The 17,754-nt window shown below is 39.5% G+C and overlaps 1 protein-coding gene across 1 annotated transcript; it reads right to left on the bottom strand.

The window, feature by feature from the left end:
* Window positions 1–9,848: 9,848 nt before the first annotated feature.
* LOC114047361 (olfactory receptor 1L6-like) lies at window positions 9,849–10,778 on the bottom strand. Its single transcript, XM_027868172.1, has one exon. The coding sequence runs from the start codon at window positions 10,776–10,778 to the stop codon at window positions 9,849–9,851; it is 930 nt and encodes a 309-aa protein (XP_027723973.1).
* Between the last annotated feature and the right edge of the window lie 6,976 nt (window positions 10,779–17,754).

Here is a 17,754-nt window from a genome sequence, read left to right as displayed (position 1 = left end):
GTTTTCCTGACATCAAAGATTGTCCTCCATTCGAACTGCCATGTGGCCTCTGCATACTACCTTTCTGAATCTCAGTTTCCTCCACCCTACTTGTGACATACTTCAAGTCTATGTAATTTGTAAAGGGAAAGTTCTTCATTTCAGTTCAGGAAATGATCTTGGCAATTTGTTGGCATGGGTTGTCCCTTCTTCTGTGCTATTTGTAACACTTCTATGACTTAGTAGATGGCTTTTCAGAGCTGTTATGATGGGAAAATATCCATTTTTCCATCACCCAGAGCCACCCACTCTGATTTTAACTAGGCTGGCCCTTAGAGAGCAATCATTTAGTATGTCCTCCTCCAGGCCCACACTTAAGTCCATTTCAGGTTGGCTTGTAAGAACCTGCACCATTTTGATATAGATATTTAGAACCAAGGGTCACCTCTTTGACCAATGAGGCTTTGGAGGAAGAGTAGGACTTTAGAGAGGTTGACCATGCCATCATAATGTACTTTTTTCTTGTTTTTTTAATCTTTTCCTTTTTTAGAATCAGAATTTATTACAGTTTATAGTCTTTCTGAACTGATCTATCACCAATATATATATCTGAAAAATGAGACCCTACTGTGAACCTGAAAGGTTACCTGTCAGTATGAATGTTTGTTCTGAGTTGGAGTCTAAATACAGCAGCTACAGTAACAGTATATGGAAGGAAGAGAGATCTATACATCAACATAACACAGGACAACTGTTAGACTTAAGTTCCCCAGCTTACTGAAAACTAGCAGGTGGGTTATCACAGAAAAGTAATCAAAATCAATTCTCCCCCCTCATTTTAGAAATCTAAAATTTTTACATTTAAATTTATTTTTTTAAAAAAATGTTTGTACGGGTTTCAGGCCCTTTGCTAATAGGTCTGACTTCCTTTGTAGTAGTGTAGCATGAGGCCTTTTGAGGAAAGTGTGTCTGGAGTAGTTATTTAGTAATTCCTTTTAGTTAATCCATCTATTTATTTATTCACTGATTCCAAGAGCTCTCTCCAGAGACCAGAATTGGTGAGGAAAAGACCCATTATAGTCAGGAACCCTACCTGTGATTAGGGTGAAGTTATTTCTTGATTAAATGTTGGTGAAGAGCAAGCCTGAGATGAGATGAGCAGGTGAGACAAGGGTTTTTGTTTTTTTTTTGGTGAATATGACCCTCGGCCTTCTTCTTCTGCTATTATTCCAGAGCAAGTTTGTATTTGGGACATTACCTATCTTGATCTTTAACTATCAAAGTTATTGTGTATAGCATACTGGATCTGGAGACAGGAAAACCTGAGTTCAAATGTGACCTCAGACACTTAGTAGCCATGTATCTCTGGGCAAGAGTCACCTAACCTCTGTGTGCTTGTTTCCTCAACCGCAAAATAGGAATAATTATAGCACCTACCTTCAAGAGTTGTTGTGAAGATCAAATAAGATAATGTTTGTAAGTGCTTAGCACAGTGCTTGGCACATAGTAGGTTTTTAGTAAATGCTCCTTTTCTTCCTTCCTTCTACACTAACTGGACCTGGAGCGAACTTGTAGATTATAGAATAAGAGCCTTCTCAACAATAATCTTAACAGCCAAGATGGGATTGACCTTGAGAGAGAAGGGAGTAAAGGGGGCTCTATAAATGCTTAGTGCATCTCAGCCATCCCCATCAATCACTCCTTACCTAGCAAGACACCATCACTCAGTGCACTGTCTCTACTGTCTTTCACCTCTCTCATGGATAATGGGAAATTCATAGCAGGGAGTTGATTGAAGACTAGAAACCAGTCCAAATAGCAGATGAAACAGAGAGGGAGGATTGCGGAAACTGGGGAGCAGGATCCAACTTTGGGCTTTTCATATTTTGTTGATTCAGTTGACTCGAAGGCCACAGAGACAGATCCCCCAGATTCTTCATTAGAGACTAAAAAAAGCAATTATCTGACCTATCTATTCCTCCCAGGTTCAGGGGCCTCCTGAGTCCTTGAGTCATGTGGAATTCCTCCTCCTTAGAGTGACCAGCCCTGGGAGCAGGGAAAGGAGCTGCTGCCAGGCTCTTTGCTGGTCCCTGTCTTCTTTAGTCCCGAGATCCAGCCTGTCTAGAAACAAATCAGAGTCATAGTAATGGAAGGAATTTTCAGAGAGAGAGAGATTTTTTGTTCCATCTAAGAAAGAATTTCTTAACAATTAGTTATCTAAAAGTGAAATACTCTGCCTCAAGAACTAGTGAGTTCTTTGTGATTAGGGAGCCTTCAAACAGAGAATGAATGACTGCTTGTCAGGAACACTATGGAGGATGTTCTGGGGTCTCTTCCAACTCAAGAATTCTATAACAATATATGTATTCCAACATCTTTACCTCCAAAGTCCATCAAGCAGTTAAAAAGTTAACCTACCGTAGTAAGAGAAAAAGAAGATTTAGAAATTGTGTCTGCCATCAAATATCTGAAGTATTTTCAGACATAAGAGGTATTATAAAGTTACAGGGGTTCAGATTTTGGCAAAAAAAATAAGGAATATCTCTAAAACAATTAGAATTGTCTGAAAGATAGCATCATCTGCCTTGTGTGGTAATGAACCCCCTGACAATATAAGTATTTAAGCAGAGGCTGAATGATTACACTGATTGGGATGTCACTGAATCAACTGTGATTTAGTGGAAAGACCTCTGAATGTGGCATCAGAAAACCTGAGTTCAAATCTTGGCTCCATCTGTGTAAACTTGAGCAAATAACAACTTCTTAGAAGTTATTTCCTTATTTATCAAATAGGGAAATTATGCTTGTACTGCCTACTTAACCAATCAATCAACACTCATTTATTAGGTGCATTGTTCTAGGTGCTAAGAATATATGTATGTATGTACGTATGTATGTGTGTGTGTATGTGTGTATACACACATATATACATATATAACAGAAAATAGACATAGAAACATATATGTATATATTTATATTTATACGGATATTATGGAGATTATATATATATCTCCATGTTTCTATTTATGTCTCTTTGTCTATATTTTTCTCTCTCCCAGTTCCTGTACTTTTAAAAATTCCTATTATTTTAATGACCACTTTTCTGCAAAATACTCCTAAATCTATATATTCAACCCTTATTTCCATCCTGGTCTCCAGCCTTGCACCACTGGCTGCCTTCTCAGCATGTCTACCTAGGCATCCTATAACCATCCCAAACTCATTATTTTCCCCACTAAATCTGTTCTTCCTAACTTCCCTATTTCTGCATCTTCCCCCTCTTTTTCAACCTCCATATCCAGTCCATTGCCAAATCTTTTAGGTTGTACATCCAAAATAACTCCCAGATCTATCTTCTTTTCTATGTTCATGTAGCCATCACTCTAGTTCAAGTGTTTATTATCCCTCACTTAGCTTCCTTATAGGAACTCCTGCTTCCAGTCTGTCCTCTTTCCAACCTAACCCCCATGGAACTGATGGAGTACTTGGGTGCCTCTGCTCAGACCCTAATTTCAAGACCATAATTCCCTTTAGCCTCAAAAACACTATCTCTGGCAGTTTCTCCCAGCTCAAAGACACTATGCTTAGCAATTACTCATGACTGGGCCCCAGCAAAACACTTATTTCTCTACCTGGTACAGTAACAACCCATACCTGTAGGAATTATTAGTTTGAACTGACTTTGTACTGGCTCATAAAGATATTCAGTACCCACTGGACTATCTATACCAACTCCCTACTTCATTATAAGCATCCTGGGCTCCTCATTATATGTATCCTAGATTCAAGACATGTGTACACTCCCTACATCTATCTTGTCAAACAAGACATTGATTAGTGGGAAACTGGAGGATCCTCAATTGGCCTTAACCCCTAGTTAACTTAGTGACAAAGCAGACCTAAAAACCACACCTCCCTGTGGCTCTGCCTTGGGCTTTTCCTGGTGAACTCTGGGTAAAATACCTGCGCAGTAGATACAAAAAGTATCTTTAAGAACTGACCACTGCTTAACCACCCCCTAATCCTGCCCTGAGTCACCTAGTCAGCATACTTAGCACATGTTTTACTATAGTTTTTCCTGTGTAAACTTTAACTGAACCCCTCTAAGGTCGCAGGTTTCTTAAGAGCTTTTGCCCGCTGATTAGCATAACAATAAACCTTTGCCAACTTGACTTAAAGATTACTTGAGTCCATGAATTCTTTCCAAATGACCCTGTCTTGTACTTTGGTCTTTGGCAGGTGGGGGGGAGAGTCCCTGAACCCCCCAAATCACATCAGAACCATCAAAATAGTCTTTCAAAAGCACAAATCTGACCATGTCAGACCATTACACAAGAATCTTCAGTGGCTTCTTAATGCCTCGGGGAGAAAATACAAATTCCTCAGTTTGACATTTTGAGACCTCCATAATTTGGCTCCATCTTATCTTTCCAGACTAATTTCATATTACTCACCTTTCTATGCTTTGTGTTTTACCCAAACTGGCCTACTTTTTGTTTCTAGAACCCAACAGCCCATCTCCTGCCTGTATGCCTTTGCACATCCCAATTCCTAGAATATACTTCTTCCTCACCTCTACCATTTAGAATCATTAGCTTCCTTCATGTCTTGAGACTCAGACATCATTTCCTATGAGAAGTTGTTAATGCTTTCTTCCTCTTAAAATAATCAAGTATATATTTATATATTTACTTCTTGTATCCCTCCAATAGGATGCAAATTCTATGAGGGCAGGGACTTTTTATTTTGCCTTTCTATCTGTAGTGCCTTGCATGCGATAGGTACTTAAATGCTTTTTAATTTAATGGAAGGAGTTGGAATAATGGACTGACCCAGTATGGTAATAAGATAGGAATACTACACAGAATCAGATTCACAGAATATTAGAAATGAGAAGCACCTTAGGTATCAACTGATCCAATCTCATCATTATTTAGGTAAGGAAACTGACTCTCAAATAGTGGAGTCAACTTCCCTAGGTTCAAATGGAGAGCTAGAACTCAAAGGCAGGTCTTTCTGATTCTAAGTCCAGGGCTTTTTTCATTTCATTCCATTTTAATAAATCTAAAGAGCTGTGACTTTATCGTTGTTAATGTTTCATTTGTGCTTTTTGATTTTATCCTGCATTTACTTCCCAGCTAGGTGGCATAATAGAGAGAGTGCTGGGCCTGAAGTCAGGAAGACCCATCTTCCTGAGTTCAAATCTGGCTTCAGACACTTACTAGCTGTGTGACCCTGGGCAAGTCACTTTACCCTATTTGCTTCAGTTTCCTCATCTGTAAAATGAGCTGGAGAAGGAGATGTCAAATCATTCTTGTATCTTTGCCAAGAAAACCCCAGATGGGATCATGAAGAATAGAACTGAAAATGACTGAAAACTATCCAAAAACAATAATCTCCTGATATTACTCTCCCTTATAATAGAAAACAACAGTTAAGCAAAACTGCCTAATACAGAAATTTCAACTGGCAAAATATATAACACTCTAAACATGCTGTTTACCACCTGTCTGCTGAGAAGAAGGTAGTGAATTCCAACATCAGTCATTTGTAAATGTAAATAATGTAAAATAATGTAAAACATGTAAAAAAATGTAAATAATATTAATCCTTGAATTTGATCTGAGTTCTTTTGTTATTTAGTATTATCTTCATTTATACTATTGTATTCATTGTTATTGTATATATTGTTTTCCTAATTTTGCTTTCTTCATTCCATATCAATTTCTATGTGTCTTTTTAGGTTTCTCTGAATTTCTCACTTTAGTCATCCCTTATGTTACAATAATACTCCATTACATTCACTTACAGGAATGTATTTATTCTTAATTTATGTGTCTATATTATTTCTAGATTTTATTACAAAAAGAGTGCCACTAGGAATAAATTGATGTGTATAAGACTTTCTATCACTGGCCTTTGCATTTTTGTTGCCCTAGGGTCACTGTGTAAGAGAGGATATGTGTAACTTACTTTTCTTAAATAATTTCAAATTATCTTTCAGAATTCCTAGACTGAGTCATTATACCACCAATAAAGTATTAGTGTGCCTGATAATCCCATAACTCCTCCAAAATCATAGTATAGATCTAGGGTTGGAAGGGCCTTCAGGGGCTGTCTCTGCCCTGATTTGTGAGAGCCATTAAGTTTTACAAAGAACTTCCCTCATAGCAACTCCATATGGTAGTTTGTACAGGTTTTATAGATGAAGAGATCAAGGCTCAGAGAGAAGTGATTTGCCTATATTCATACAGCTAGTAAACATCGGGGGGGGGGGATTTGAAGTCATTTCTCCTGTCTCTAAGTTCAATAATCTTTCACTATACTATCAGTTATATTGAAAAAGAGCCTCATTATACTTAGCAAAGTTCTTATATGATGGACACCACTAGGCCCATGTTCAATGGCTTTCCAATTTGGTAGGACCTGCTAGAGCTCATGCTCCTCTGTCATTGCCTTCATAAGTGTGTGTCACCACTATGAGGCATTAGAGAAAAACTCCCAGGAATGAACTCTTAGAGACAGTCCCTTCATATTCTACTCTGGTCAGAGCACAACTGGAATGATGTGTTCAGCTCTGCCACCATATTTTGGGAAGTACATTGATAACCTGGAGGGCATCCAAGGAGGGCACCTAGAATGGTGATGAGTCTTGACACCATGTCATATGAGTATCAGTTTAAGGAAGCAGGGATGTTTAAGATTTGAGGAGGTGGGGCATTTGAGCTGTGCTCAAATATTTTAACAACTGTCATGTAGAGGAGGGATTTATTTGTTCTTTTTAATTTGAAAAAAGGGCAATTTAGGTTTGATGTAGAGAAAAACTTCTGAATAATTAGAGCTGGCAAAAGTAGAATTTGAGGAAATGCAGGTGTTGTAAAAACAAAATAAATTAATAAAATTTATTTTAAAAATAAAAAAAGAGAATATAGGCAAGCTGAGAGATACTACTAACTCACTCAGACTAATTTCTTCTTAATAAAAAACATTTTTTGTAAACTTCAGGAAGCAATATCCTAAATCTTAGGTCTTTCTAGCTAGAAAAATTTCATAATACAGGTGGTTGCTAAGAGATGAATGAGCCAGCTGAGCATCAGTTCTGATTTTTCATTCTTGTAACACTTAAAGCAATTTGAAAATCTGGGGTTATTGAAAAGAAATGTCCTGCAACTGAAGCTAAAAACAAAAGTGGAATTGGCTTACTTGGGATATTATTGGTTCCTCTTCCTTGGAGGTTTTCCAATACAGGCTATAAGATCACTTATCAGTTATGTGATAGTTGGGGTTCTTTTGGGGTATGAGCTGAGTGGCCTCAGAAGTTACTTCCAATTTGACAATTCTGTGATTCTCCCGTGTGAGTAGAGGTGATAGTAATAATAATTAAATAATGACGGTTCTCATTTCTATAGCAGTTAACAGTTGACAAAGTATTTCCCAACAATATCCCAGGGTGGGAGATAGATGCAAATAATAATATCCTCATTTTATAGATGTTAGGGTTCATTGGATGGGGTGGGAGATGACTTGCTGAATCAATTAATCAACAAGCATTTACTAAGTGAAATGATAGAAACAGCACTTGTATTCTGGAGTCCTAGGTTCAAATTTAGACTTCCATGTTTTCTAGCTGTGTGACCTTGAACAAGTCACAACTTCTTTGCATCTTAATTTCCTCATCTATAAATTTGGGATAGTCATACTTAATATATATACTTTATTGGTGATATTTGAGGAAATGACTTCAATATTAATATACTATAGAAATTTTGAGCTTATGATGGAGGAAATCTTGAGTTTCATAGGACAGGTAGATGAGACTGTTCTAATTAGAGTCCTGAATGGATTTACTGTGGGATGAAAGTCAGGGGGTAAAATTCTAAGGTGATAATATGTCTAGATTAATCAGTCAACCAACCTATATGTTTTTATTGTACACTCACAATCAGTGAACCTTTCCTCAAGGTGCTACAGACACTTCTAGCTGCTGACATTTATATCGCATTTAAGAGTTTCTGAATTACTTGAAACCTATTTCCCTTGATGCTTATAGTGACCCAGTGAGGCATGTCATGGAAACATAGTGATAGGGACTGAACCTGTGATTCCATTAGTCTAAAGAACTTTCAGGTGAAGGGGTTCCTTCTGCCAATGCAGGTTGGCACCTTCTCTGCAACTTGAGGTTTAGAGGGTTACCTCAAGCACTGAGAAGTGCTTGAGTGTCCAGGGTCACTCAAGTAGTCTATGTCTGAGATGGGACTTGAACCCAGGTCTTCCTGGTTCCAAGACCAACTTTCTATTCATCAAATCATTTTAGACATGAGGAACACTGGTGCATACAGAAGACCAGTGACTTGCCCTAAATCATACAAGGAGTTTAGTGATGGAGAAAGGACAATAGCATTGGTCTCCTTAGTATTCTTTACACCATACAATGATGTCTCCTTGTTTAATTTTTCTCTTCATGTCTTCAGGGCCCAGCGCTATGACTGGCACATTGTGTACTTAGTAAGTAGCGTTGAACAAAATATTAGTCTCTGAGAGGAGAGGGGATGATTTGGAGAAGAAAAGGAGCAGGGGAGGCGATGCTAAGTGAGGCATCAGGATCCAGGGCTGTCCTGGATGAAGGCAGCTTTGGACTTGAGATGTAGTAGGAAAGAATCTCTAGGGTTCTATTTGCATAATTTCATCAAGGCTCTTCTTGCCTCCTTGCCTTTGCTCAAGTTGTTTCTTCATCCCAGAATGCCTTCTTCATTCCTTATCTTACTGTCCATAAAGGTCCAAGTCAACTCTTGCTTCTGTTTGCCCCACCTTTTTTTCCTTTTTTTGGCTTCCTTTAGCTGTCACTATCCAGAACACTCACAGGATTTAACAAAGACCTTAAGAGACCATTTAACTTAACTCCTTCATTTTTTTCATATGAGGAAACTGAGATTCAGAAAGATGAAATGACTTGCTTGGGATAACATAGGTAGTAAGCAGGAGATCTGGGATTTGAACCCAGATCTTCTGACTTTGGAGCTAGGGATTTTTCCATTCTATCCTGCTGTCTGACTCATTGGGCACAACTGTAACTGCCTAGTATCCTTGGTTATCTTTTATATGTACATTTTCTCTCTCCAACTAGAATATAAGTGATCTAGTGATATGGGCCTCCTTGATGTTATTTCTATAAGATGCCCCATCTCTTGATGGGGCATTTCCACTGACTGTCCTCCATGCCTGGAATTTTCTCGCTCCTCATCTCTACCTCTTTGCTTTTTTGAATTCCTTTAAGTTCCTGCTAAAAACCCATCATCTACACGAAGCCTTTCCTAATCCCCTTCAATGCTGGTGCCTTCCCTTTGTTGGTTATCTCCAATTTATCTTGTATGTATTTTGTTGGTATGCATGATGTCTCATTCCATTAGACTATAAGCTCCTCAAGAGCAAGGATTGTTTTTTGTCGTTACTTGTGTTCTCAGTGCTTAGCAGAATGCCTGGCAGGTAGTAAGTGCTTATATACTTGCTTATTGGCTAGCTGACTCTTTGATATCAGGGTCCATGTCACATTCCTTTCTACCCCCAGTATTAAATACATGGTAGGGAGGCATGCAGTAAATGTTGATGATGACCACTGAATCACAAAAAAGATCCTTAGGGACAATTTAGCTTGACCATCTTAATTTACAGGTTGAGAAACAGAAGTCCAGAGAAGTTAAACAATTCTCGGGTCATACAGGTAGTGAATGGCAGAACCAGGACTAGAATCTAGATCTTCAAAGTCATTTAGCTTCCTTTTTACTGCATTAAATTTTTTATAGTGATAGCAGCTACTCTACCCAAGCTTGTTCCAAGGAGGTCATTCTGTTGGGTGAGAAGGATGGCACAGGCTATTCTGCTCTTCCTATCACTTTCCTCAAGGCTCCCTTCATGTCCTTATTCCTAAGGCTGTAGATGAAAGGGTTCAGCATGGGGGTGATCACAGTATAGATGATTGTTACTACTCGATCCTTGGTGACTGAGTAGGTAGATGAGGGGCGAATGTATACTGAAATGATGGTTCCGTAGAACAGTACCACGACAGTGATGTGGGAGCTACAGGTGGAGAAAGCCTTATACCTCCCTCTCCCTGAGGGAACCCTCAGCACAGCATGTGTGATCCAGACATAGGAGATAACTATGAATAAGAATGGGCTCATGATCACCAAGGAACCTTCAGTGAAAGCCAAGACCTCATTGATAGAGGTGTCAGAGCAGGAAAGTGTCAGCAGGGGCTGGACATCACAGAAGAAATGATGTATAGTGTTAGGCCCACAGAAGGACAGGTGGGCCATGAGGAGTGTGTGCATCAGTGAGTGACAGTGGGATACCACCCATGACATGGCCACCAATAGGACACAACGCCTGGGGCTCATGGCTGTGGTGTAGTGTAATGGGTTGCAGATGGCCATGTAACGGTCAATAGCCATTACAGACAGGAGGAAACTATCTGTGATGCCAAATGCCACAAAGAAGTACATTTGGGCAATGCACTGGGCAAAAGAGATGGCCTTGTTCTGCATCAGCATGCTCACCAGCATCTGGGGCACAATAACAGTGGTGAAACAGATGTCAACCAAGGATAGGTTGGAAAGGAGGAAGTACATAGGGCTGTGAAGGCGGCTGTCACCTAAGATAGCTACAATGATGACTGTGTTGCCTATCACATTGAGGAGGTACATAGCCAGGAAGAGGACAGTGAGCCACACCTGCTGCTGGGGATCAGTGGTCAGCCCTAGGAGAAAGAATTCAGACACGTGGGTTTGGTTTGCTTTCTCCATTGCAGCCCTGTGGGGGAAGCAAAATTGGGGACCATTAGCTGTGTTGGCTTCTGTGACTTCCCATAATTTGGAATCCCTTGGGGACCTTTCTGGGTGTTTCTGAGCTTGGAGAAAGCATTAAGACATTTTGAAATTCACTTTTGTGTTCTTACATCTTCTGCATTCTTATTCCAAGAGAGGATTTCAAGCACTGCTTTGTCCTTTCTTCTTTTATCACTAGGTCTGGTATTAGTGGGTAATAGGAGCCCTGAGATTTAGCTCTGTAAGGAACTTTGAAGGTCATATTATTCAACCCCTTTATCTTATAGATGAGGGGACTGAGTCCTGGAGAAGTGAAGGGACTTGGTCTTCTAATTCCAAATCTGGTGTCCTGTACATGATACTAGCTTCTTCCTCCCTTTGCTAAGTCAGTGACCTTTCTAAGTATCTTCCAACCAAACCTTTTTTTTTCTTTCTGTAGTATGCTTGTTAGGAGGAGGCAGAGATTCACTTGGGTACTAATGGTGGGTCTTTGGGTCCACACAGAACTTTCAAGTTATAGCCCATGAAAGACTTTAATACCAATTCCAGGAATTTTACATGAGTGACTGGGAAGCTAGACAATGGGTTCAGTTCCTGGGTTAAGGGATAGTTCCTGTTACTTTGACTCAGTTCAATCCAATTCAATTCAATTTAGTTTACAAAATTGCAGTTTGAAGGGAACTCAGATGTCACCCAATGTTAACCCCTCTATGAGACCTTTGAAAAGTGATTAATTTGACTCTGCTTAAAGATCTTCTTTCACTGATGAGGAATTCATTGCCTCCCAAAGCAGTCTATTCTGCTCTGGGATAATTCTAATTGTTAGGAATTTTTTCTTACTATGTATTAAAGTGTACTTCTTTATAACTTCCATAAATTCAATTCACTTCAATTCAAATTTCCACTTCTTTCCCTACTCTGCTGCCATCTGCCAAACGTCTTGCTGTCCTGGAGAAATATCTGCCTTGGGAACCCACTCTCCAGATTGGTGACTGCCTCTTCTGTTCCACTATTTCAGGAACATTCTAACTACCATGCTTCATTTCACAGCTATTCTAACCATCTGCCTTGCCAACTGTCTTACCAGTGTATATGCTTCATTTCACCCTTTCTCCCAATTCTGCAATTGTTTCTGGATGGTGTGGGTCTGTTTACTTGCTTATGCTCCCTCACCCACCATCACTAGAACTTTCTGGAGCAAACGACTCCTCCCTGGCCACCACTCTCTCTCCTTTGTGTATTGGCTTTTCAGTAGAACATAAGCTCCCTGAAGGCACAAAGTATATTTGCTTTTCTTTTTGTACATTTAGTACTTAGCATAATGCTTGGCACATAATAAATGCTTAATAAATGGTTTTTCATCCATCCATCCATCCAAGTTAAGTCAAGTCACCAAATACTTATTTTGCACCTACTATTAGGCTACTCTTATGTGGTGGGAAGAACCCTGGATTTGTAGTCACAAGAATAGGTCTATACTCATGTCATGCCTCTTACCATTTGCATCATCTGGGCCAAGACTCTTTCTGTCCTGGCTGCCTCACAGGGTTGTTGTGAGGGTCAAATAAGGTAGCTTATGTTATTGCTTTGTAAACTATAAAACACAACATAAAGTCAGCTATTATAATTACTTTGACCAAATGCTGTGCTTGCTGTGTTTGAGGAGATACATTTAGCTAAGTCATACTCCTTGGCTTCCTGGAACTTAAATGATTGCAAATGAGATAAGCTGAAATCAAGGAATAAAACAGGGAGAAGAGAGTATATCACTGGAGGGAAGAAGTTAAACTAGAGAAGATGGGAAGGAAACTAAGGGGAAATTGTGGAGGGATGGGATTTGTAGGGACCTGAGCTGCTGGACACAACTCTATGGACCGAAATTTTTTGAGAATGGGCCCGGCCTATTTTTGGCAAGCTCACATGGCATAACCATGAGGTCTTGTCTGGTGTCCCGCCAGGCAGAGGAAAAGTCCATCTTCCAACATTTCATAGAATCATAGAATGTTAACAGAGCTGGAAAGGACCCCAGCATATAGAATATGCATTTCAAGGAACCAAAAATGTAATCTTGTTAAGCCTCTACTGAAATATGAATTGCCCTTAAAATATACCTAATAAGTGGTAGTCTAGTCTCTACTTGAAGACTTATAGCATTGAGGAATTCAGCACCCTCTGAGGCAGCCCCTTCCATTAGTGAATAGCTATAATTGTTCCTCCTTATGAGACAAAACTCTATCTCTACCCAACTGGTCCTTTTTTTCCCTCTGAGGCCAAGCGCAATAAACCTAAACCTTCTTCTATATAACAACTCACTAAATTAAGCGCAGTCGATATGGGGTGTATGTGTATAGAGTCAGAGAATTTCAGATTTAGGTGAGATGAGAGCACTGAATTTGGAGTTAGAGGACCTAAACTGGAATCCCAATTTTATTATGGATGGTTTGTGTATGCTTGGGCAAATCACTTAATTTCTCTGAGCTTCAGATGCCTGAAGGGCCTGGTAGAGATGACCTCTAAGGCCCTTCATAGTCCTAGATTTTATGAGTCTACAACATTTGGTATTCTAGTCCAATCAGTCACACAATATAGGAATCCCAGTTTCTTCTGATGAGGTAGCCGGGAGTGTGGCAGTAGCAACACTGGTCTTAGAGTTTGAACACTTAGGTTTGCGCATCATTGTTTGACATTTAAAAATAATTTAGCTTTTCTGCACTTTTGTTTCCTTATTTGTTAAATGGTAACAATAATATTTGCACTAGGTATGTCATGGGATTATTGTGAGGAAAGTGTTTTTTAATAGGGTTATCAAACTGGTAATATCAGGGGATATATTTTAACTGGATTTTAGCAATGTTTTAGATAAAATCTTGCATGCTACTCTTGTGAAAATGGTAGAGATATGACCTAGACATTAGTACAATTATATGGATTCCAAACTAGTTGAATAGCCAGACCCAACGTTTTCATTAAAGTTTCAATGCCAGCTAGAAAGGTCTCCAGTGCAGTGCCTCAGGGATCTGCGCTTGAGCCTGTGCTATTTAGCGCTTTTACAAGTGACTTGGATGAAGGCATAGATGATGGACTTGTTAAATGTGTAGATGACACAAGGCTAGGAAGGATACTTAATACCCTGGATGGTAGAGTCATGGGACAAAAAAGTTCTTATGAAGTTAGAAATTTAGGTTGAATCTAAAAAGAGGAAATTTAATGGGGATAAATATAAAGGTCATAGAGAAAGTTCAAAATTACTTACATAGATATAATATGAGAAAGATATGGCTAGATAGGAGTAGCTAGGTCCTAAAGTGGATAGAGCTCTGGAGTCAGGAAGAACTGAGTTCAAATCTGGTCTTAGATACTTACTAGTTGTGTGACTCTGGGCAAGTCACTTGACCACTTTTTGCCTCAGTTTTCTCATCTGCAAAATGGTGATAATAATAGTACCTGCCTCCCAGTGTTGTTATGAAGATCATATGAAATAATAATTGTATTATGTATGCCTGGCATGTTTTGAACACCATATAATATTAGCTATTATCATTATCATTAAATTCAATTTAACTCCAGAATGTAGTTAAGAAAGCTAATCTTTCTTGAGGTGTATTCAGGAGCATATTATCTAGGACTCGGGCAATTATGGCCCTACTGTATACTGCTCTGGTATACTGTGTTCAGTTTGGAACATTTTACTTTAGAAAGAATATTGATACACTGGGGAGTGTATAGAGGAGGGCAACCCAGATGGTGAAAGGCCTTGTGGTTTATGCCATATGAGGATTAGTTGAAGGTACTGGAAAATGTTCATTTAGTCTGTAGAAAAGAAGAGAGGGAGGATAGAAGGAAGGTATTTGAAAGGCTATCACGTGGAAGAAAGGTTAGACTGATTCTGTTTTGCCCCCCATAGGAAGAATTAGAAGTGATGGATGGAAATTATAAAGAAGTAGATTTTGACTTGATGTATGGAAAAAAGACAATCACAACTGACCAAAAGTGGAATGGGCTGCCTTAGAAAGCAACAAGTTCCCCGTCACTTATGATTTCCAATGAGAGGTTGGGTGACTACTTGTAGAATGGAATCTTGTTTCATGTAGGGGTTGAAATACTCAAACTTTGAGATCCTTTCCAACTGTAAGTGAGTGCATGAGGAAGAAACCTCTCATGGAAACTGACCTAGAGAGGGAGAGCCTGGGGAAATGGACATTTTGAAGAGTTGAGTTGCTTGGATAGAATCCAAAATGGTGAGAAGCTATCTTAGTTGCAGAAAGAGCACTTTCAACAAGGAACTGGGGGCAGGGGTTGCACCTCAAGTCCAGTGGATACATCCTATTGCTTCCAAAGACTGTGGACAAGAATTGCTTATCTCCTCTTCCAGGACAACTATACTAGAACTGGAACAGAAAATAAAACCTTGCTGACGAATTGGTCTGTGCAAAGTAGGACTTGTGATTGTGCTGTGTACCTGTAATTTGTCGATCTGTATGTCATTTTGTCTTCCACTGAAGTTTTCTGCTAGTGTCTCATCATGGAGTAGGGAGATGACCTTGAGTTCTTGAAGACTATGCCAATGAAGTAGCAGGTCCTACCAAATTGTAAAGGATTCTGGTATAAGCTCAGTAAAAGACTACATATTAGTCATTCAAGGACTGATCTAGCTAATAATAAGGGTCAAGAGATTGCTGACTAGTTGATTTGTGTGAGCATGCCCAAAGCAAGTCATATAGACTATCTACTAAAGTGTGTGTTTGGGGGGAAAGGGGGAGTGGGGAGGTAGGGAGGTGTGGTGATCTGTGTCAATGGAGGGAGTGTCCACAATGATGAAATCTGGGATCTCTTAAAGTAATGGCATAAGCTAAATACAAACCATATTAAAAGGCTTACTAAAGAACACTCTGGGAGGGAGCATCATGAAACAAGAATAAGTGATCTTCTGGGTAGCCTCCCAGGATCAGATCTGATCTGAATGAGTCATAAATCTGGGGTATGGTGGTGGCACTGGTGGTAGAAGCCCTTGGCTATGAGTTTTAGATGTATTTAAGAAGTATGTTTTTATCTGAGGTTGTTTCCATTGTAGTAAAATGGATTTTTGCTGATGGATGGTGAACTGAAGGTATCATTGAATGATACAATTCAGAGGAAAGACAGGATACAATGAAAGGGCTCCCCCCCTCCAAGGTCACAGTCTAATAGGAAGAAAGAAAACCTTTACACAACATCAGGAAATGAGACAGGTAGTGAGAAATTATAATTCTCTAATAATAGCTAGCACTTATATATCACCTACCATGTGTTGGGCATTGCATTAAGCAGTTTACAAATATTATCTCATTTGAGCCTCACAAAACCTTGGGTGCTATCATTCTTCCATTTACAGTTGGGAAAATTGAGACAAACACAGGTTAAGTGAATTGCCCAAGGTCACTAAGGCTGGATTTGAGCTAAGGTCCTCTTGACTTTAGGCCTAGCACTCTCTCCATTGTTAAGCCTAGCACTCTCTCCATTGTGTCACCTAGCTGCCTCTGTTTTGGGGAAGGCATCCTGGGAAGTTTTATAATGTGAGAAAGAGAAGAACATAAACTCAAAAGTGGAAAGAGATTGAATTGGGTCTTCTCAGCAGCCAGGATAAAGAAAGAACTTTCTCATCTCTCCCTGTTGTTATTACTGGTATTCATTAGGAGGGTGCCAAGGGTAAAGGATTAAGGCTGACTAGGAATGGGAATTGTTGTTAGAAGACCTAGAACAATGGAATCCTGGAATTACAGAGTTGGAAAGGACTTTTAAGATGACCCAATTCACGTCTCTGTTTTATAGAGAAGAAAATTGAAACCCAGAAAAGGGAATCTACTTGCTCATTGTCACCAAGTGGGTTTAGAAACAGAGTTGCCACACAAATATGGATCTCACGATTCCCAGTTCAGGGCTCTGGATTCTTCTCATTATACTATCTTTCCCCTAAGTATGAGGTGAAGAGGGAATGTCCAGGGTCAGGGCCATTGCCAAAAGAGCATTAACCTCTAAACAGCTAGCCTCTGTACATGCTGGGATGAAACTCTAGAATTTCAGTGGTCTCACTGACTACCAATCCTATGTCTAGAGATGGAGGAAGGAGGAAGGGAAAAGAGAACGGGGTATGGTGAAGTATATAGAAAGGAAGGGTAAGAAGGTGAGTGAGGGGATATAAGAAGGCAAAGGCAGGATTCATTACTTACTGGGCTACTGGTTGGTGACATAGGTTCTTTTCTGGGAGTCTAAGTCAAGTCAAGTCAGTAAGCATTTATTAAATTCCTATGAAGTGCCAGGCACTATGCTAATTATTGGGGATACAAAGAAAGGCAAAACAAAACAAAACAAAACAAAACAAACCAGTTCCTGCTCTTAAGGAACTCACATTCCAACAGAAGAGACAAATACAAACAACTATGTACCCGAAAGCAATAGATGGGTTAAACTGGAGATTATAATAGAGAGAAGACACCAGCAATCAAGGGGAACCGAGAAAGGCTTCTTATGAAGATGAGACTTTAACTGAGATTTGGAGGAAGCCAGGAGGCAGAGAAAGAGTGAGAAAGAGTACCAGACATGGTAGATATTGAGTGAAAATGCCCAGAGTCAGGAGATGGAGTGTCGTGTATAAGGAAACTGAGAAATATAGACTGTAAAAGCTGGAAGGCTCTGAGAAGACAGAATTTTAGAGCTGGAAGGGACCACAGAACATAGAATGTTAGAATATAGAAAATAGAATTTTAAAGCTTAAAGGACTTTAAAAATCATCTAGTCTACCCTTTTCACCATTTTACAGACAAGAAAAATGAGTAGAGAGATCATAGAATCTTATAATTAAAGCTTGAAGGTGCCTTAGAGATTATCAAGTCCAACTTCTTCCTATGGATGGGTTAATGGATGCTGAAAGAAGTTAAAGAACTTACCCAGGGCCACCCAGCTCAGAAGTGCCTGAGGC

The sequence above is a fragment of the Vombatus ursinus genome, unplaced genomic scaffold (genome assembly GCF_900497805.2).
Source record: "Vombatus ursinus unplaced genomic scaffold, bare-nosed wombat genome assembly UNPS02014786.1, whole genome shotgun sequence".
Lineage (NCBI taxonomy): Eukaryota > Metazoa > Chordata > Mammalia > Diprotodontia > Vombatidae > Vombatus > Vombatus ursinus.
The sequence above is the reverse complement of the archived record's forward strand: the minus strand, read 5'-3'. Positions and strand labels throughout refer to the sequence as shown.

Excerpts from the sequence above, each read along its gene's own strand:
- LOC114047361 (XM_027868172.1), bottom strand. The coding sequence starts at position 10,778 with ATGGAGAAAGCAAACCAAACCCACGTGTCTGAATTCTTTCTCCTAGGG.